The sequence below is a fragment of the Oncorhynchus tshawytscha genome, linkage group LG06, assembly GCF_018296145.1.
Source record: "Oncorhynchus tshawytscha isolate Ot180627B linkage group LG06, Otsh_v2.0, whole genome shotgun sequence".
Classification (NCBI taxonomy): domain Eukaryota; kingdom Metazoa; phylum Chordata; class Actinopteri; order Salmoniformes; family Salmonidae; genus Oncorhynchus; species Oncorhynchus tshawytscha.
The window spans coordinates 15,038,195-15,061,319 of NC_056434.1; the positions used below are offsets into that span (position 1 = coordinate 15,038,195).

The window sequence follows — 23,125 nt, forward strand, 5'->3', positions numbered from 1 at the left end:
CAGGTCATCTAAGGCTTTGCTAGATAAAGCTCCGCCTTATCTCAGCTCACTGGTAACCATAACACCTACCCGTAGCATGCGCTCCAGCAGGTATATCTCACTGGTCATCCCCAAAGCCAACACCTCTATGGCCGCCTTTCCTTCCAGTTCTCTGCTGCCAATAACTGGAAAGTTGGAGACTCATATCTCCCTCACTAACTTGAAGCATCAGCTATCTGAGCAGCTTACCAATCGTTGAAGCTTTACATAGCCCATCTGTAAATAGCCCATCCAACTGCCTACCTCATCCCCATGTTGTTTATATTTACTTTTTTGCACACCAGTATTTCTACTTGCACATCTATCACTCCAGTGTTAATTTGCTAAATTGTAATTACTTCGCTACTATGGCCTATTTGCCTTACCTCCTTACTCCATTTGCACACACCGTACATAGATTTTTCAATTGTGTTGTTGACTGTACTTTTGTTTATCCCATGTGCAACTGTTGTTTTTTGATGCACTGCTTTGCTTTATCTTGGCCAGGTCGCAGTTATAAATGAGAACTTGTTCTCAACTGGCCTACCTGGTTAAAAGGTGAAATAAAAAAAAATACAAATACTGGATTTTGGTTTAAAATGTATAATTTCTGAACGACCTGGCCTGTTATTTGTATGAACAGTTTAATTAATAAATGACAAAACAGCAGTTTCAAATTACAATTTAGGCCTCTAATTTAATTTAGCCCAACGCACTCAAGGCTGCCACAAATTGAAGACGTTTTAAAACTGTTGTTGGACAATCAAATCCGATATGAAAATAAACATTTGTTAAGGCTGGTTCATTGAGAGAAAGCTTATTTTACAATGCTCCTGTGAAACGAGGCCAGCGCCATGCATTTAAGGTAACATGCTAATTCATATTATGTTTGTCATTTGAAATATCGTGGGGTCATGACTGGTGTCATGTGATATAGTTGGCTTGTTGATAACTCTGCATGAAACAATAGGCATCCTAATGATTGCAACTCTCCAATGTGACTAGTTGGCAACAATGTTGATACATGATACACATTATTACTCAAGTTTTGGAATGGATTGATAGACTATATACTATACATGACACAGGGGCAGCATATGTTGATCTGGCCTAGGGTGGTAGCAGAACTGCTAGGACTGTGCCTGATGAACACAATGTGCTTCTAATTTACTTGCGTTCGCAACAGACCTTTGCCTGATCAAAGAGAACAGTTGGGAAGTAAAAAAAACTCATTGGAAAAGCTTTACGCCCATCAGCCTCGTTACTTTGTCCTCAAGGCACGATCATGAGGCAGTGTGTCGGTTTTGAAAAAAATAATCTCCTCGGCGGGAACAGTGGACACAGGGATAATCAACACAATTTATGCCAATTTTGCCCAGTCAGGGAACACTTAGCTATAGTGCCTATGAGGACCTCACGTCTTTTGCGAGTAAAAATAGAACACACCCAACACTAATTTTCAAGCAGCTTGAGGATTTATTAGCCCATTTGCCTTTGAAGTTGAAGCACATCAACTGGTATTTCCATGAATGAATAAAAAGCATTATTTTGCAATGGATTTATTCATTTTTCTCCAGACATCTTAATGGATCAGCTTTTCATACATACAATATTTGTTTTTCATGTATATACAGTTGAAGTCAGAAGTTTACATACACCTTAGCCAAATAAATTTAAACTCAGTTTCACAATTCCTGACATTTAATCTCAGTAAAAAATTCCCTGTCTTAGGTCAGTTAGGATCACCACTTTTATTTTAAGAATGTGAAATGTCAGAATAATAGTAGAGATGTATGATGTATTTCAGCTTTTATTTATTTCATCACATTCCCAGTGGGTAAGACGTTTACATACACTCAATTAGTATTTGGTAGCATTGCCTTTAAGTTGTTTAACTTGGGTCAAACGTTTTGGGTAGCCTTCCACAAGCTTCACACAATTAGTTGGTTGAATTTTGACCCATTCCTCCTAACAGAGCTGGTGTAACTGAGTCAGGTTTGTAGGCCTCCATGCTCGCACACACTTTTTCAGTTCTGCCCACACATTTTCTATGGGATTGAGGTCAGGGCTTTGTTATGGCCACTCCAATACCTTGACTTTGTTGTCCTTAAGCCATTTTGACACAACTTTGGAAGTATGCTTGGGGTCATTGTCCATTTGGAAGACCCATTTACAACAACGCTTTACCTTCCTGACAGATGTCTTGATGTTGCTTCAAAATATCCACAATTTTCCTACCTCATGATGCAATCTATTTTGTGAAGTGCACCAGTCCCTCCTGCAGCAAAGCACCCCCACAAACATGATGCTGTAACCCCCGTGCTTCACGGTTGGGATGTTGACTCAAATTAAGTTAATTAGCCTATCAGAAGCTTCTAACGCCAAGACATCATTTTCTGGAAATGTCCAAGCTGTTTAAAGGCACAGTCAACTTAGTGTATATAAACTTCTGACCCACTGGAATTGTGATACAGTGAATTATAAGTGAAACAATCTGTCTGTAAACAATTGTTGGAAAAATTACTTGTGTCATGCATTGCGAAAACTATAGTTTGATAACAAGAAATTTGCGGAGTGGTTGAAAATTTTGTTAAACGTAAACTTCCGACTTCAACTGAAAAAAGTACAATTTTTTTGCATCCAAAAGCCAGCATTTACCGGTGTTTTATTTTTTATTTCATCAGGTAAGCTAGTTGAGAACAAGTTCTCATTTACAACTGCGACCTGGCCAAGATAAAGCATAGCAGTGTGAACAGACAACACAGAGTTACACATGGAATAAACAAGTCAATAACACAGGAGGGAAAAAAAGTCTATATACATTGTGTTCAAAAGGCATGAGGAGGAAGGCGAATAATTACAATTTAGCAGATTAACACTGGAGTGATAAATGATCAGATGGTCATGTGCAGGTAGAGATACTGGTGTGCAAAAGAGCAGAAAAGTAAATAAATAAAAACAGTATGGGGATGAGGTAGGTAAATTGGGTGGGCTATTTACCGATGGATATGTACAGCTGCAGCGATCGGTTAGCTGCTCAGATAGCAGATGTTTAAAGTTGGTGAGGGAGACAAAAGTCTCCAACTTCAGCGATTTTTGCAATTCGTTCCAGCGACAGGCAGCAGAGAACTGGAAGGAAAGGCGGCCAAATGAGGTGTTGGCTTTAGGGATGATCAGTGAGATACACCTGCTGGAGCGTGTGCTATGGGTGGGTGTTGCCATCGTGACCAGTGAACTGAGATAAGGCGGAGCTTTACCTAGCATGGACTTGTAGATGACCTGGAGCCAGTGGGTCCGGTGACAAATATGTAGCGAGGGCCAGCTGACTAGAGCATACAGGTCGCAGTGGTGGGTGGTATAAGGTGCTTTAGTAACAAAACGGATGGCACTGTGATAAACTGCATCCAGTTTGCTGAGTAGAGTATTGGAAGCTGTTTTGTAGATGACGTCGCCAAAGTCGAGGATCGGTAGGATAGTCAGTTTTACTAGGGTAAGTTTGGCGGCGTGAGTGAAGGAGGCTTTTTTTGCGAAATAGAAAGCAGACTCTAGATTTGATTGGAGATGTTTGATATGAGTCTGGAAGGAGAGTTTACAGTCTAGCCAGACACCTAGGTACTTATAGATGTCCACATATTCTAGGTCGGAACCATCCAGGGTGGTGATGGTAGTCGGACGTGCGGGTGCAGGCAGCGAACGGTTGAAAAGCATGCATTTGGTTTTACTAGCGTTTAAGAGCAGTTGGAGACCACCGAAGGAGTGTTGTATGGCATTGAAGCTCGTTTGGAGGTTAGATAGCACAGTGTCCAAGGACGGGCCGGAAGTATATAGAATGGTGTCGTCTGCGTAGAGGTGGATCAGGGAATCGCTCGCAGCAAGAGCAACATCATTGATATATACAGAGAAAAGAGTCAGCCCAAGAATTGAACCCTGTGGCACCCCCATAGAGACTGCCAGAGGACCGGACAACATGCCCCCCGATTTGACACACTGAACTCTGTCTGCAAAGTAGTTGGTGAACCAGGCAAGGCAGTCATTAGAAAAACCGAGGCTACTGAGTCTGCCGATAAGAATATGGTGATTGACAGAGTCGAAAGCCTTGGCCAGGTCGATGAAGACGGCTACAAGACACAGTGTGTCAAGTGATTAATTCTTCAGCACAGTGGCATGCTCATGAGGGCACTGGGAGAAGCCTGAGCAGAGAAACAGCCAAACAGTGAATCATGGAACAGATCACTGTGATTAGAACCGAAACAGCTTGTAATTAACACAACAGGCTGCCGTCTGAGCCAACACCATACATTAGAGACTCACAGCATTACAGGACCATAACGAGGTGTGGAAATGGGTGCTTAAAGCACCAGCAAAACAGCAACGAAGGTAAGTAGGCAAGTTGTTCTGAGGGCTATATACTAGCCTATACCAGGACTTGTATACATTTCATGACAATTAACAAAGCAAGTTTAAATTCACCCCAAATCCTCATTTCAAATAAATGGGCACTGGAATTTAAAATCTCCCATAAGTTTCAATAGCGCCACAGATTAAGTTGTTATTCCCTGCCTCTCACAATGGGAAGAGACATTCCCTAGGTTTTTGGGGAGTGATGTAGTGGGGTAGGTGGGCGCTAGGGCCTTTTGGGGGAGATAGCAGAAAAAGCTGGAATATGCAGAGGGATCTGAGACATTCCTGTCCGATGGGTGTTTGACAAATCTTTCTGGAATGACATGGCCAAACACACACACACTGACAAACAGATTCAGCTGTAGTACGTCTCGACTAGAGGTCGACCAAAAAAGCCAATACGATTTTTATTTATTTATTTGTAATAATGACAATTACAACAATACTGAATGAACACTTATTTTAACTTAATACATAAATAAAAATCAATTTAGCCTCAAGTAAATAATGAAACCTGTTCAATTTGGTTTAAATAATGCAAAAACAAAAGTGTTGGAGAAGAAAGTAAAAGTGCAATATGTGCCATGTAAGAAAGCTAACGTTTCAGTTCCTTGCTCAGAACATGAGAACACATGAAAGCTGGTGGTTCCTTTAAACATGAGTCAATATTCCCAGGTAAGAAGTTTTAGTTTGTAGTTATAGGAATTATAGGACTATTTCCCTCTATACCATTTGTATTTCATTAACCTTTGACTATTGGATGTTCTTATAGACACTATAGTATTGCCAGTGTAACAGTATATCTTCCCGCCCTCTCCTCGCTCCTCCCTGGGCTCGAACTAGCAACACAACGACAACAGCCACCATCGAAGCAGTGTTACCCATGCAGAGCAAGGGAAACAACTAAAAATCAAATCAAATTTTATTTGTCACATACACATGGTTAGTAGAAGGCTCAGAGCGAGTGATGTTTGAAACTCTATTAGCGTGCTAACTAGCCAGCCATTTCACTTCGGTTACACCAGCCTCATCTCGGGAGTTGATAGGCTTGAAGTCAAACAGCGCAATGCTTGACGCACAACGAAGCTGCTAGCAAAACGCACAAAGCTGCTAGCAAAACACACGAAAGTGCTGTTTGAATGAATGTTTACGCGCCTGCTTCTGCCTACCACCGCTCAGTCAGATACTTGTATGCTCAGTCAGATTATATGCAACGCAGGACATGTTAGATAATATCTAGTAATATCATCAACCATGTAGTTAACTAGTGATTACAATTGATGGTTTTTTATAAGATTAATGATAGCTAGCAACTTACCTTGGCTTACGGTTGCTATGAAAACTTTAAATCAGCCCTAATTAAATCGACCATTCTGATTAATCGGTTGACCTCTAGTTTCGACCAAGTGTTGATGCTAAGTACGTAATAAGTTCACATCATCCCATTTTAAAAGGAGGCCCTCCATTCCATGTCAAAACATGGACAGAACCTTTGTAGCTAAAAACACAGCACAAGCACTGTAAAGCTTTCTCCATGACTTCCAGCAACTAAATGGACCAGGTTTGCACACACTACACAGAAATATACAGGAAAAAAAGCCTAAGGTGGCACCATAAAGATGTTCTTGGTTTTGTTTGTATAGTTCTCATTCCCTTTTGACCACTAGATTTGCCATTAAATACAGGGAACGTTCTGAGAGACCCTGCATCTACAGGGAACGTTCTACCCAAATACTGACCTCCATGTCTGATCGGAGGAGGATTAGTCAGCCATGATAAGAACAGACCGAGGCACACACTGCCGGCACCATAAGTCCCCAGCTTAGCCACTGTGAGAGAGCGAGCGTGTGTGCCTTCGTCCATGTACCTGCAGGGAAGTGTGCCCCACATGCTGTGCCACGTGAGTCCATGCTACCTTCCTACCGCTCACCATCCCCCCCAACAAAGTAGAACACCCTTGTACCCCATAGACTACACACAACATAGGATCCTCCACCCACCCGGACTACAGAACTCTGCCCTCAGTCTGGGATTATGGTCTTAATAATGCTAGGTCAGGATGTGCGGGCAAAGCTGTAAACAAAGACACTTCTTTAGACTGCTATGGCAGGTTTGTTTGACCATGGAGTCTCAATGCAATTTTGGTTGGATAAAAGCAGGTTATTTAAGCAATAAGACCTGAGGGAGTCTGGTACATGGCCAATATACCACGGCTAAGGACTGTTCTTAAGCACGACAACTCGGAGTGCCTGGATACAGCCATTAGCCATGGGATATTTGCTATTTCCCCGAGGTGCCTTATTGCTATTATAAACTGGTTACCTAAGTAATTAGAGCAGTAAAAATACATGTTTTACGATACACCACGGCTGTCTGCCAAATCAGCATTCAGGCCACGAACCACACAGTTTATAATTGGTCCTATGAGACAGATGAAAAACTTTAATTTGTAACCCCCGTCACACTGCAAGACTCATCCTAACCCATTACGTTGAAATAGGTCTAGATTTCCTCAGTTTAGGCTGAAGGTGTTATTAACTTCAGGTTATGATGCATAAATACCATGTAGATGTTTGGGGTTTCAAATAATTTGGTAACTCATTCAGAATTAAGGTAATTACACATCAACATGTGTAGTTAACCTAAGGACTGAACTAAAATAAGTACTGTGTTTACATTTAGACTACCATGGTAGTTAGAGTAACTGAAGACCAGCATCACTTCCTGTAAAGTGTTAGCTTGCCTTGGATATAAAAAAAAAGGTGCTTAGAATGGTGATAGAGGAAGAGGGCGCAGAAGGAAAGCAATCAAGATATATGTTACAAAAATTATTAAAGTTCAATTTAACGTAAATCCAATAACTCCATAAATACACAAAACTCACTTTCCGGATTCCTTGTAGGCAGTCGAGAATTGTCAGGTTGTATGTGCAATTTCCAAACGAGGCATCCCTGAAAAAAAGACACGAAGGCGTGAGTGAACGATTCATTGAAAAATAAGTGAGTGATAAGAGTGTCGCAATGAACACATCAGAGATTGGAAAAACTGGAGCCCACACATGGGTACTTTATTAGGTAGAGCTATGGGTGGATAAGAGGGGTATACAAGGTGCTCTTTGAATAGGGTAAGCTATATATTCTCCATATTTTCCTAAGTACTTCAGAGAGATTGGCAGAGGACATCCTCATAACAACCCTTCAGAGACACACCCATATCAGATTCAAAATACAGCAAACATCCCCATTTGAAACAGGGCTCTGTATATTCATGGTGCAAAGCGGAAGACATTCTCCATGTTCTTATGGGGATGTTGCGTGCAGAGTTGGCCATGAGAGAGGACACCAGACAATGTGGGAGAGATCTTTCTAGAGATATCCTTCACACAATCCAAGCATTTGCATTGCAGCCCTATTTGGCCTAGCCAATAACAGTTTCTCAAAAACACATTTCCGCACACACAAACTGAATGTAGATTATGTCCAAGTTTACTTGATTCCTCATTTCATATGTATATTGTAGACGGCAGAAAGAATCTGGGTCAAAGTCAGCTGTTGTGTTCCCTTTCCACTCTTGGAGTGAAGCTGCAGGCTGTGAGCGTTCTGCTACTGACAAGAGCATCAACGTGAATGGGAGAGGTTCAACCAAGAACCTTCAAGAGGCCACCTACACAAAGCAGTGCGGCGGAAGCATGAGGAGCTCAGTTACCGTGACACCACACACAGACATTCACACACAGAAAAAACATTTGTGCATGTGTGTGATTATATGGCACAATGTGTTGAGTCTCTGTATCGTAATGTGTATCAATGTACTACTGTGCATGTGTGAGTCAGTCTGTTTCCCTGTCATGACAGTGTAGCAATACCATCTCAAACTCCAGTCTGCACACAGCTAAAATAAGTCAACTATTAATTAGTAGGGCTGTGATGATACCAGTACGGTAATAGTTTTCCCATGTAAAAAATTAAAACACAAAGCAGGTCAAACTCCTTGGTCCTTTAAAAACCTGCAGTATGTAAAATATTGCGTTATATAGCTTGGAAAATAAATGTGACTCTGGATGACAAAATAATGATAATTGTTGCCAACATTTGGGCCGTTTCTCTAAACATTTCAAATCCGCTTCATATTTTATTTCCTTGCCACAATACTAGTGAATATCGCAATACAGGTATTGTCCCTGCCCTACTAATTATGGGAGCTGAGGATCAGGGTACAGTCTGTCCCTCCATCACCCCCTCCCTCCCTCCATCCCAGCTTGCTAACATTCTAACCACACTGACTGACCCTCTGAAGGGAACCACTGGGGAGAGATGGAGGAAAAGTCAAGGTCAAAGGCCCAGTTAGAAATAGACTTTCTAAAAGTAGCTCAGAGATATCAAACCCAGTTCAAAATGAAACAAAAAAAAAGGTGCTGGCTTCGCAGAGTGGAGGGTTGGTCCAGCCTCTTTGCGCAACTATGTAAAACGAGGCCTATATGCTGTAGTTTAGTTGGGAATGAACACATAGCTCTTAAAGCAATTCAAATTGCTGTTTGACTTTAGTCGTTTGTGTTGGTAATTCCTAAAGCTACCACTGGGGGAAATTAAATGAACATTACAGTTTAAAGTGATGGACCAGAGAGCCTAATAATGGAATGATGAGAACGCCATCCCCTTCTTCGCCCTTCTCCCCTTGTTCATTCTTCATCAATTTCAACATATTATGCAAGTGCCATCCCATTTGCTAGAGGCCCATTACAACTGGTCAAGTAAACTGTCAAAAGCTCCATTCTCTCTCCAAACAAGCAGGCAGGTTGAGACAAGCCCGCAGGGCCAATATCTGTCACTATCATAACTCAAGCCAACAATAACCAAAATCAATCCTAGAGCCTGGCTGCCAACCCGTGTCACAGGGCAATTAATCACAGTCTTTGTGGACAAGACAAGTAAAGAAAGCAGTCATACAGGTCAATTTAGTGGGAGAGAGTGGCAGGGAGTGGGTAAAACATCGACATGCCTTCCCTTTATTTACCAGACGACGTAACCTTGCTCTGTCCCTTTCCCGCAACACATTAAATGTTCCCTCCACCCAAATTCCTGACCTCCATGTGGAGTTGGGTTGGAATGCCGATGGGACGGTGGTCATGAGGGTGTGACTCACTCCACAGTTCATTAGGAAAGAGCTGGTGAGATAAGGCTATTTGCTACAGACTCGAGTATAGCCAACACACACGACTATAGCCTCGTTCCTGGTATTTGTTCAAGGAAAAAGGTCAAACTAACACTGAGGTGAACAATTGCAAAAACAATCCTAACCAATCCTAAAATTATAGCTTGGAAAACAGTAGCCCCATCCTCATAATTCCAAATTAAAGATCTTAATCTAATCCAGCTATCTATTCTAAACAGTCCACTCCATCCAGATGCATGACAACTGTTTGTTTGTTTGTGTTATGACGAGACAACAAACCAGGCTAACATCAGGATTAAACAATGTGTGCACGTAACAGCGGTGTGAGTGATATAACATTCTTGTTTATTCCATTTACCACTTTCACTCCTCTAAAATGTCGTCCAATCCTATTAAAAAGTGTGAGTCCGCTGATCCACAATAGGCATAGATATCTTATGCTACGGGAAAGCAGATCAGTCCATGTTATGCTAGGGAGAGAGTGGTTGGAATATCCAGAGTAAAAAACAAATGTGTGTTCTGTTTGAGTAGGGCAGATCTAATAACTGAAGAAAATGTTTTGGCTAAACTTGTAGGATATAGAAAATGTTTCGTCATTGCCACAAACCTACCTGGGAAAACTACAGACCGTACTATATGAAGTATAATTACTTTCCGAGAGGGCATCGAATCTGTTTTTTCAGGTCTAATACCTGACCTGGTTGAACGACACGAGACACTCCGGAAGTTATTTGAGCCTCATAGGTAATACGTCATTATGTACACATACAGTAGCAGTCAGAAGTTTGGGACACATCTACTCATTCAAGGCTTTTTCTTTATTTTTACTATTTTCTACATTGTAAAATAATAATGAAGACATCAAAACTATGAAATAACACTTGGAATCATGTGGCAATTTTTATTTAACAAGGAAAGTCAATTAAGAACGAATTCTAACTTACAGTGACGGTCTACCCCGGCAAAACCCAAATGACGTTGGGCCAATTGCGTGCCACCCTATGGGACTCCCAAGCACAGCTGGATGTGATACAGCCTGGAATCAAACCAGGGACTGTAGTGACTCCTCTTGCACTGAGATGCAGTGCCTTAGACCGCTGCGCCATTCGGGAGCCCAGTTCCATATATGTGTATTTGTTTAACACTTTTTGGGGTTACTACATAATTCCATTAAATAATGTTAATTCATAGTTTTGATGTCTTCACTATTATTCTACAATGTAGAAAATAGTAAAAATAAAGAAAAACCCTGGAATGAGTAGGTGTCCAAACTTTTGAATGATACTGTATACACACAGGCCCAATCTACTGTAAGACACACACATCCTGTTAATAAGAGGATGAAGACAGAGGGAGCTGTGACCCGGGTCTGTCTTGGTCAGGGGGAGCTGTGACCCAGGTCTGTCTTGGTCAGGGGGAGCTGTGACCCGGGTCTGTCTTGGTCAGGGGGAGCTGTGACCCGGGTCTGTCTTGGTCAGGGGGAGCTGTGACCCGGGTCTGTCTTGGTCAGGGGGAGCTGTGACCCAGATCTTTGTCAGGTGGAGCTATGATGTAAGGCAATTAGCCAAGATGTGCTTCCTAGACAATTATCAAATGATTGTTTCTGTGGTTAGAAATCATGCTGCTGTGTGGTAGAGTGGACATGGCTGGTCTGGTATTACCTGAAGGGAAGATATGAAGCATTGGAGCCTGAGATCAGAGCCCTGTAGGCCTCCTCTGGGGTCTTCTTTAGGTAGATGACCTGGTAGATAGACAGAAGAGAGAGAAGAGAAAGACAAAAAGAAAGAGCGAGCGAGAGAAAGAAAGAGTGAGAGTAAAGAGAGCGAGACAGAGGAAGTGTGAGAGAACGCAGTTAGTAAACTGTGGCTTGGAATCACTGAAGCCACAGTTCATTCCCTCATTTTGGTAATCCTTCAGCTTCCTGATTTACTCTGGTTTTGAAAATATTTGTTCTTAGAGCACTAATATAAAACAGGGAATGTAACAAGGACAGGCAATATAACAGGGAGAGGGAGACACGGTGTCACATGAGATTCCCCAGACATCAGCCTAAATAGGCCAGTAAGGGGCCAGACGGCATGGTCACAGCACCACAGGCTCTCCAAATGGAAGCCATACATAAACACACGGTAGCCAACTCATATCCATCCACAAAAGTGCTGCTCTCCAACCCCAGGTCAGAAAAGCAGGGCTCATCTGAATCAACACCGGCATCCCACATCCATACAAGGAGTTGTAACGATAGAGAGTGGAGGGCAGAGACAAGTAACACGTCTGCTATTTCATTTCCACTGAAGATGTAGAGAATTAAGCAGAACTATGAACCAAGTAAACGAAGAACGTAAACAAACCCTCTGGAAATAACGAAACTGGTCTCAGAGCATTACATATTATTCTGTGTGTAAATCCCGGACACTCCATTTAAAAAAATATGAATTCAACATGTAAAGTATTGGTCCCATGTTTCATGAGCTGATATAAAAGATCCCAGAAATCAGCCACACACACAATAAGCTTACACTCAAATTTTGTGCGCAAATTTGTTTACATCCCCATTAGTGAGCATTTCTCCTTTGCCATGAGATTCCATCCATCTGACAGGTGTGGCATATCAAGAAGCTGACAGCATGATCATTATACAGGTGCAACTTGTATTGGGGACAATAAAAGGCCACTCAAATGTGCAGATGTCACAGAACACAATGCCACTGATGTCTCAAATTCTGAGCAAGAGCGCAACTGCAGGAATGTCCACCAATTGAATGCTCATTTCTCTACCATAAGCCACCTCCAAAATCATTTTATAGAATTTGGCACTAAGTCCAACCGGCCTCACAACTGCAGACCACGTGTATGGCGTCATGTGGGCGAGAGGTTCGCTGATGTCAACATTGTGAAAAGAGTGCCCCATGGTGGCGGTGGGGTTATGGGCAGGCATAAGCTACGGACAACGAACACAATTGCATTTTATCGATTGCAATTTGAATGCACAGAGATACCGTGATGAGATTCTGAGGCCCATTGTCATGCGATTCATTCACCGCCATCACCTCAACTTTCAGCATGATCATGCTGTGACCAACAGATGCATATCTGTATTCCCGGTCATGTGAAATCCATACATCAGGGCCTAATGAATTTATTTCAATTGACTGATTTCTTTCTATGAACTTTAACAGGTTCGACCAGCCCTGGTGTGAAAATATTCAATGGAAGATTTGTCTTGAAGGAGGCTTGTATGGGAGAGTGGGCTTGTGTATGCAGCTTGTGGATCAGTAGGTCTGGTGACATGGAGGCCAAGCAGTGCATGAAGCCTGTGTCCCCTCAGCAAATAGAACAGAGCTTTGTTATTGCTGCTCCCACTTCATGAAATATTCACCAGTCAGACAACTGGATACTGCTGAAATGCACCAGCTTAAATTCTACTGCTGGTGTCTGTGTGTGTGTTGTCCCACGTGACACAGAATTTGGAGTCCCACGGGGACAGCTGTTCGTCCCACACATATAATTCTCTTGGGTTCAAAGCGGGTCATTTGTATTAAAACATCTGTAACAAGAGCAGGCCCCGGAGGACTCAATGGAGCCCACACAATCACCTGACCGGATCAATGTAGACCCACTTGGAGAGAAAACAACAGGGAGGAAAGCCCTGCCACCTTCCCTGCATGTTCTCTCATTATTAAAGACAACACAATCCCCCTAGGCTAAATAGCTAGACACACAGCAGAACAGAGGTTACATCATTGCAGACAAACCTCACATCCCATCTCCCATCTAAGTGGATAAACGCAGTTCGTCAGGCTCGATATTGATTTCTGAATGCCATGTCCTCTGTGTGCATTTGTGAGCCAATGACTCGTGCAGAGGGAAGAAATGATATGGCCTGGTTTTGAAAGAGGTGCTGATATTTCAGTCATTGAATGGGGAGTTCATCTTGGGCTTCGGGTCAGGGTTCAGGCTAAATTTAGCGGAACGCTTCGCCTTGTGCATCTACCCTTGAGAGATTGTCTAGGAAGGAATAAATGACAGCAGCTTTAATAGGGTCACTGAGTGACAGATTAGACACACCATCAATGCAATTCAACTCCCATAACCCACAAGGTCATCAGTCTGCTATTGGCCAATACAGGAAATGTAAAGGGAAAAGTGACCGGATCTACTTGGTGAGTGGATCAAATCCTATTTTTGTTTGGAAAGCGCTGTACATACATTATTTCTAGCATGGACAGACATTGACAAGCATCTGATCATGTGTCAAAATGGCTAGTGTCTAGACATGCTGACAGGACTAAACTAGCATGTGAACAGTTGTGCACAGGATAGCATGATGTACAGGGTTCAGCTCAGGGGTGGGTATGTTGGGGGGGGGTATTATGGCATGCAACTGTCCTCCTGCCACTGTCAACCAGGATTAGAAGCCAAATCCAGATTATAATCCAGCAAGGCCCCTGCTGCAACGATGCTTCAAATCTCATCCCAGAGCTATGAGACTGGGGCCCTGCCTGGGTTGGCTAACAAGACCACGGTCCTTATTCAATCCAACCCTGGCCATTATAAGAATATACTTTGGGATGTATATAGACTAGCTAGTTAAGAAAACCATGTTAACCGTGAGAAACTCAACAACTGCATTTTACCAATCACTGTCATAGCCATTAAGGGCCAAAACCAGAAGGGCTGATATAGCCTATATCATGTTTCTAGTCGAGGCAGGGCATCACAATGGAAAAATATTCAGATAAGGGCCTTACATTACATGCAAAGTATGTCATGACAGTTGCTGTTCCTCTATCTGTTCCCTTGGGGTAAGGACTGGGCACAGTCCACTGAGTAAATACTAGTGACCCACATTGCCTGAGAAGATCATCATGCCATTGCCGGGCTCTGTCATAAGGCATGTCCTCATCATAGCATAACAACAGAAGAACCGGATAAATCCCCTCATTTACTGCCATGTGACAGAGCGGCCAGCTGGCAAGAGATGCCGTCACACAGTACAGTCAAGGCTGGTATCTGACTGGGAGTGAAAGGACAGCCTTCAACCATGTCTGGCAGCAAGGGACCAAATGAATAGGGACTAATGCAACAGGAGCTGCTGGGCATTCAAAGGGGGCAGGAAGATGGAGTCACTGTGGCAGAACAATAGGGCTGTCTATAGCAGTCCTCTCCCATCAGTTTCTCCAAGAGTCAGAGAGAGACGTGGCTGGAAGGGATTGTGCCACCTTAAAAGGAAATCAGCACTGACTGAAAGAAGCCCTGAAAAAAAGGCCTGGGTAGACAATATTGCAGATACAACAAAAATAACACACTAGGGGAAAAGTGCATAGGGGCCATCTGGGTACATTGATACTAATGCAAAATGAGTTGAGCTGCATTTTGTTGAGGGGTGCAGCATGACGCAACGGCCCAATATAAGCTTTTTTCTCCTTGCCTAACTTCCTTCCCTGCAGAGAGAGAAGAGAGATAGAAGGCAATACTCACAGCATAGGCAGCGATTAAAACAGCAGCATTAGCCCTTTTCCGCTGGTCAAAGCTGGTGTAGTGCACGATTCGCTTTCTGGTCAGAGTGAACGACTGCAGACAAAAGGAGAAAAAACACGTAAGAAAAAAACTGAATCACATTCATTTAGAACCTCTTCACATTAGAGCTATTTAGATTAGAATAATTGATAAAGATATGCACAAACACTGGATGAGTCACAGAAAACTCAACCACGTCGAAACAACAACAGTTAGGTGACCAAAGGTTGTACAGTACTGTGTATGACGTATTTCTATCTAGCTTAGAAATACACTAGTCCTATAAATACTAGTGTTCATGAAACATACAGAAATCAACAACGATAAACTCGACAGCCTCCTATTTTGCACTCAATAAGAAAGACAAGAACGTGGCAGTTTTGGGGCTAATGAATAGACCTAAAGGCACATCTGGTTCTGGCTTGTATATGATATTACATTAGGCTATATTATTTGGACAGATGCAGATAGACGCTGGGGCAGCTGCTGCGCAGACGCTCAGGACACCACGATCCACTAGGGATGCAGGAAGAGGAGCCACTGGCAGATGGGCTGCCGGGGTATGCCGCTGTCAGTGTTCTCGTTCAGAATCACTGCCCGAGTCGGCCAAAGCACTCAGAAGCAGCACAGGCAAGCTAGAAGATATACGCATCCATCCATACACATAGTCACTGCTACACAGGGCTAATCAGCAATATGAGGAACAGCATGCTTGGGTCTCTAGCCTAATTGAAGTTTGGTATGGAAATGAAACCACAAAGGCTTGTAAGGACAAACCCAGTCCCCCCAATCACGCAAATGATGTTTACAGGGGTGGATCCCAAAATACATGTGTAAAGTGATAAACTAATTAAGTCATGTGCTAGACATTTTATAGTTATAAAGTAGCATGTTGCTTTTTTTCCCTCCTTTGACAAAACAAAAGCTGATTCAAAGGGGGTGTGGTAGATTTCAAAACTCTTCCACGAAGGACTATCCTCAATGAAAAGGTGTCTATCGAGGAGGGGAGGTCAATTTGCCAAATGCCAATATCATCATCATCATCATCTCGGCCTGAGGGAAGCAACCTACAGTGGGGCAAAAAAGTATTTAGTCAGCCACCAATTGAGCAAGTTCTCCCACTTAAAAAGATGAGGCCTGTAATTTTGATCAAAGGTACACTTCAACTATGACAGACAAAATTAGAAAAAAAAATCCAGAAAAATCACATTGTAGGATTTTAATTAATTTATTTGCAAATTATGGTGGAAAATAAATATTTGGTCAATAACAAAAGTTTCCAAACATAATTTGCAAATAAATTCATTAAACATCCTACAATGTGATTTTCTGGATTTTTTTCTCTCATTTTGTCTGTCATTGTTGAAGTGTACCTATGATGAAAATTAAAAGGCCTCTAATCTTTTTAAGTGGGAGAACTTGCACAATTGGTGGCTGACTAAATACTTTTTTGCCCCACTGTAGTTCTTGCATTCAATGGCAACAATATGCTAGTCTTCATACGAAGAAAATGCTTTATCACAGAAAAATGTAGCCTACTGTCAGTGTTTCCAATACATTGACGGCTATGAGCAATAGGACATAGCCTACAATGTACTGTGGGGGAAATAGACCCAATCTGCTCTAATACTTTCACTTTATACGTAAAATACTTCAACAGACTAACTAACAAGGCTTCTAGAGGATGTAGGCCTCTGGGTAAAAGTCAGGGTTAAAACAGGTGAACTGCATCGCTAAGCAGGTTAAGCCAGGCCAACCGGAAGCCAGGCCAGACACAAGCATGAGTGGTGAGAGGATGCGGAAAGTGAGTGGGGGCAACACATATCAAATGGGCTCTGTACGCCCCAGATCAAGTTCCACAGGTGTGGGATGTTCACATCCTCCAAACGGTGTCAATTCTTAAATCAGGGTTGTCCACTTTTCCTGTCATTTTTATTTTTATTTTTACATCTCAGCTTTCATGTACCAGATTCAAACCAATGGAGGTTCAAAGGAATGCTGTCCCTAAGGCAACACACTATTGACAACACAAACACTGGAGGGCAAAGCGTGGTAGCGTGGACTGGGAGGGAGGGAGAGACAGCCATAAAAATATCATGCTTGCTTGAGACGTTACCTTCAACACTGACCAACACCTACATATGACAGATCTACAGATCGTCTGCTTCAACGGAAAAATGACAGGACAAAAAGATGCAGAACCTCTATTAATTAAACTCTCTTTATGAGAGCAACATTCACACGGGGGTAGAAAAGCATGAGTTAGACAAAATTGGCAACTTTATTGGTGTGTGTCTGGGAAGTTGGGAGCTCCCCTTGACCAGGGTCTTATGAGAAGCCAGATGGGCTTTTAAAAAGGGCGATTGAGAGCTAAAAATTGAGTAGGCATAGCGAGAACTTCACATCTCCTTTACCTCACATACCTCTGAATATAATTGAGATTGCTGAACAATAAACATATTGGGAGAATTTAAGCACCCAGAATGACAAACATAACTCAAATACTCAGGTTAGCCTAACAGCAACTGAATTCATGTAAAAATTGGCATTAGTGTCATAATCGTGAATAGCAGAATTGTTGTTATGACTCCTGGATAAAAGCACATCCCCAAACAAGAAAGACAGCTTTATAAACAACATGCCATGTGCTTGACAGGCATGACCACTGAAATGATTTTAACTAGCTAGGTTTCCATCCAACCGGCGACAGATTTTTATGCGAATATTCTCAAATATGCATTTAAACAACATGAGTCTGTACCCACTTTAAGTTAGAGTTAAAACAGTGGCCAAGTAGGCTACTGTGGCTAATTAGTGTCCTACCATTCAAAAACAATGGAGAAAATGCATCCCATAACATTTTAACATTGATAGAACAGCCATTTCCTTAAGCCTACAGTAGCAATGTGTGGTGTTCAATGTTAGGCCTACATTCCATGAGACTTCTGAAACACGCAGGGCTCGACATGAACCTGTTCATCTACTTGTCCTCCAGACAAGGAGGTGACTGAAAATGTTTGGGTTGTTTGACGCTGCATGCAGCTCTTAGTTTGATCTTAAAACAAGTGCATCTACTCATAACCACAGCTGTAAACACAGTCCAGTTCAAAGTAAATGGCACAGATCCACATATGGCATGGTCTATTTGCATATAGGCCTACTGCAACTTTGATTGTTTATGCCAGTCTGTGTAGAGTACAGGCTGAATCATGACCCTATAACCATGAGAAACGTTGCGTAGTTTGTTTAGTTTCGGTATGTTGCATTGAAAGTGGCTAATATTGTCCTGCACTCTGTCCCGGGGAGCTGCGCGGCAGTCTCTGGCTACTTCACGCCTGCGCAGGCACACAGCTTAGAGGGAACATTATTCGTGAGGCAGGCAGGCATCAAGGCATTCAGTTACTGTTTGATTGAATGTTAGAATGGGCTAAATGAGTTACCTATGCCACTGAGTGTGGTATAATTGTCGGTGCCAGTACCTCAGAAACTGGCCGGACGAGAATGGTGCAACAAATAAAACAACATCCAGTCAGCAGCAGTACTGTGAGAGAAAACAGCTCGTTGATGAGAGGTCAAAGGTGAATGGCAAGAATCGTGAAAGCGGGCCACAAACAGGCAAATAACAGCAGGACAACGGTGGTGTGCAGAACAGCATATCGGAACGCAACAGTCCTTGTCACGGATGGGCTATTGCAGCATACGACCACACCGGGTTCCACTCCTTTCAGCTAAAAGCAAGAAGCGACTCCAGTGGGCATGTGATCACCAAAACCATACAATTAAGGAGTAGAAAATGAAAGCCTAGTCCGACGAATCCCAGTTCCTGTTCCGTCATGCTGATGTCAGAGTCAGGATTTGGCATAAGCAGCATGATTCCATGGCCCCATCCTGCCTGGTACAACCTGGTGGCAGTGGTGTAGGTAATGTTTTTCTTCCACATGTTAGGTCATTTGATACTAAATTCCACGCCCTGAAGAATTCAAGCTGTTCTGGAGGCAAAGGGGAGTCCAACCTAGTACTAGAAGGGTGTACCTAATAAACTGGCCACTGAATGAATATTGTAGCCTATACTACGAGCTGGAGCAGATTGTGTCAGCCTACACAGATTATCCTGGCATCTCTAATGACTCTGTCCGAGGGAAAGTGCCAACGCAGCTTTGGGACAGGTGAGTCAGTGGCTAAAAACAGAAAGCCAATTACTTTGCCAAAGCTTTGATTTAAATGGTCTGAGGACTTGTGCTTTATCCATTAATTCCATACCTACCCTTCAAGTTGCACAATGGTTTTAAAATGACATGCAGACAGAAAAATATGCTCATATACTACTGCTAAAGACCTCTCTGAATTTAGTATTGTCCTTGCAAGAAGCTAAACTCTAGCCGAGGGGGCAGTGTGTGGGTTTTGCAATTATCTAATAACTAACCCCATAAACTACACTACTGTATGTGCTGGCATGTTTTCAAATGCCACAGACCTTGCGGTTGTTGTCAATGAGGGCATGCGAGGTAGAACTACATAAATTGATTTTGTTGTCACAGATGCATAATGTACATTCTTAATGGGGGGAAGAAAGGCACGAACAGAGAGAGGTACCTGACTTACCTTCAGCTTTTTGTTGAGTTTACAGCTGTATCTGTATAGCATGGCTAGGTTGAGTGGTCCAAAATCCGCATAGAAGCTGAAATATAATTAACATTAAAAAATGTCAGACTGAACTGGTTAAAACATATTTTCATTCAACATAGAACTTCCTAATATTGAGATGACTTAGCTATCCTAATTCAGGAATGAACCCCATCTGTAATATTTCTTATCAATTACATTTTTGTATTGAACCACAATTTTGTGTTTCACTTTCCTGTTCACAAGTTCAGCAGGGAGGGTTAATCAAACGCATGCACTATGTAAACCTGGTATTCCCAAGCTGGGGTACACGTAGACCTGGGGGTACAGCAAATAAAAATGCGATTCCCTTCACATTTTCAAACAGTCCATTTATATATTCCCACGGGGCTATAGATGTGGGTGAGGTTTTTTCTTCGCCTGAGTATCCTCATTTTACTGCCAAAAATAAAAATTAAACCATCTAGTGTTCAGCAAAATAACAACACAATGTCAAATACAGGTAGCCTAGTCAAATAATTAACATCCAATCACATGAACTGTTACTCTCTCGTGGGAATTCCACTAATGTAGCTGCTGCTCATGTTGGCATCTGTACTGATTGTGCAAAAGCCATGACAGGGAGACATAGTGGAGTGGTAACATGCGTGCAAGCAGTTGCTCCTGACACCACTTGGGGACACTGCAGAGGCTCTCCACTGAGAGGCTCTGGCTGCCAAGGGAATGCCTGACGGCTTGAAAGACATTTTGGACACAACAGTGAAAATGGCTAACTTTGTTAAAGCAAGGCCCCTGAACTTTCCTGTATTTTCTGCATTATGCAATGATATGGGCAACAACCATGTAACGCTTTCACAACATACAGAAGTGCGTTGCTTAACAAGGGGCAAAGTATTGACAAGTTTTTTTTATTTTATTGAGAGAAGAACTTTAAGTTTCCTTTACTGACGATCACTGTCACTTGTCTAACTACTTGCATGATGACGAGTTTCTCAGACTGGCCTATCTGGGTGATGTTTTTTCTCGCCCGAATTATCAGAATCTAGGATTACAGGGACTCTCCGCAACTATATTCAATGTGCGTGACAAAATTTAGGCTATAATTAAGAAGTTGGAGTTATTTTCTGTCTGAGTTAACAAGGACAACACACAGGTCTTTCCATCATTGGTATGATTTTTTGTATGTACAAATGAACTCAAGCTTAGGGACAATTTCAAATGTCATATAGCGAAGCACCCGAGTGAGTTGGGCGCGCAATTACGCAGGTACTTTCCGGAGAAGTATGACACAAACAACTGGATTCCTTATCCCTTTCATGCCCTGCCTCCAGTCCACTTACTGATATCTGAACAAGAGAGCCTCAAAATTGCAACAAGTGGTTCTTCTTGCGCTCAGAGTATTCCGCCTTGCCAAATCTCGAGGTTAAGACGAGAGGTCGACCGATTATTGGAGGACCAAAAAAAAAACGATACCAATTAAAATCGGCTGATTCTATATATGTACTAATGACAATTACAACAATACCAAATGAACAATGAACACATTTATTTTAACTTAATATAATACATCAATAATATCAATTTAGTCTCAAATAATGAAACATGTTCAATTTAGTTTAAATAATGCAAAAACAAAGTGTTGGGGGAGTAAAAGTGCAATATTTGCCATGTAAAAAAGATAACATTTTAAGTTCCTTGCTCAGAACATGAGAACATATGAAAGCTGGTGGTTCCTTTTAACATGAGTCGTCAGTATTCCCAGGTAAGAAGTTTTAGGTTGTGGTTATTATACCATTTGTATTTCATATACCTTTGACTACTGGATGTTCTTATAGGCACTATAGTATTGCCAGCCTAATCTCGGGAGTTGATAGGCTTCAAGTCATAAACAGGGCAATGCTTGAAGCACAGCGAAGAGCTGCTGGCAAATGCAGGCAAGTGTTGTTTGAATGAATGTTTACGAGCCTGCTGCTGCCTACCACCGCTCAGTCAGACTGCTCTATCAAATCATAGACTTAATTATAATATAATAACACACAGAAATACGAGCCTTAGGTCATTAATATGGTCAAATCCAGAAACCATCATTTCAAAAGAAAAAGAAAACATTTATGGTGGCATCCTTAAGTCTAAATATTGCTGTTACACATTGCACAACCTTCAATGTCATAATTATTTACAATTCTGGCAAATTAATTACGGTCTTTGTTCGGAAGAAATGTTCTTCACACAGTTCGCAAAGAGCCAGACAGCCGAAACTGCTGCATATACCCGGACTCTGCTTGTACAGAACACAAGAGAAGTGTTAAAAGTTAAAAGAAGTTCATGTTAGCAGGCAATATTAACTAAATATGCAGGTCTAAAAAGATATACTTGTGTATTGATTTTAAGAAAGGCATTGAAGTTTATGGTTAGGTACACATTGGTGCAACGACAGTGCTTTTTTCATGAATGCGCTTGTTAATTCATCACCCGTTTGGAGAAGGCTGTGATTCGATGATAAATTAACAGGCACCGCATCGATTATATGCAACGCAGAACAAGCTAGATAAACTAGTAATATCATCACTGACCCTGGTACGCAGCTGGAGGTTGAATGTTTGAAGGGGTACAGGACTGTAAAAAGTTTGGGAACCATTGATGTAAACCATTGGTCAACTCCAAGCCGAGTGGAACACAATGGCTTTATTAATCTGAATTGGAAAACGTTCAATTAAAAGCTGTTACATAATTGCAGTGACAGCTCTTCAGCAGCCCCAGCGACACTTGTTGGCGCTGTCCAGTGGACCGTATCTAAACAAATGCACTGAAGCTAATGAAAGTGCATAGAGATACTGCGAGGGAGAACAAAACTTACTTTTCATAGATAAATTCGTCATCTGTGCAGAAGTAGTGAGTGTTTGCGGTGCTTTTTGGCTTGCTTCTTAGGGTAGCAAAATATAATCGATCTGAAGAAGAAAAAACATGGGTACATACATGTATGAACAGCAAACCTTCAGGGGCCATAAAAACAGACATCACACCATCGATAGAACAAAAAAATCGTTTAACACACTTCACCAAGGAAGACTTGGCAACATTGTTTACTCATGCGATGGTCACTCGCTTTCCACGAGCTGTGATTACAAGGTAGCTAGCTAGCTGACGTCCCGTACAAAACTACATTCCTCTGAAAATATCAGATGAATTCGCTGTCTTAGTTTACTTTGAAAATAAGACAATATTCGTTTCAGGTTAGCCACTAACCTTAGTCATAGCTAGTAGTTCTCCAACCAATTCATGTCAATCACAGACAGCTTAGACTGGCTCGCAAAAGAAGGCTAGCTAGCCAGGTTGGCGAAAATACTCCCGTTGACTTGATAATTAATTAGCAGAAAGTTTACACATCGCC

General features: G+C 42.0%; 1 protein-coding gene across 8 annotated transcripts in view; it reads right to left on the minus strand.

The window, feature by feature from the left end:
- The window catches only part of cdc14ab (cell division cycle 14Ab), a 68,256-nt gene that overhangs the window by 44,609 nt on the left and 522 nt on the right, over positions 1-23,125 (minus strand). For all 8 annotated transcript variants that reach the window (XR_002953808.2, XM_024423023.2, XM_024423022.2 and 5 more), the window contains exons 2-6: positions 22,592-22,682; positions 19,714-19,789; positions 15,073-15,165; positions 11,253-11,332; positions 7,304-7,370 (exon numbers count right to left, since the gene is read on the minus strand). Coding sequence is in view for 7 of the 8 variants with exons in the window: in XM_024423023.2 (XP_024278791.2) it covers positions 7,304-7,370; positions 11,253-11,332; positions 15,073-15,165; positions 19,714-19,789; positions 22,592-22,682 (407 nt within the window). In the remaining variant the exon portion in view is untranslated. The remainder of the gene's footprint in view (positions 1-7,303; positions 7,371-11,252; positions 11,333-15,072; positions 15,166-19,713; positions 19,790-22,591; positions 22,683-23,125) is intronic.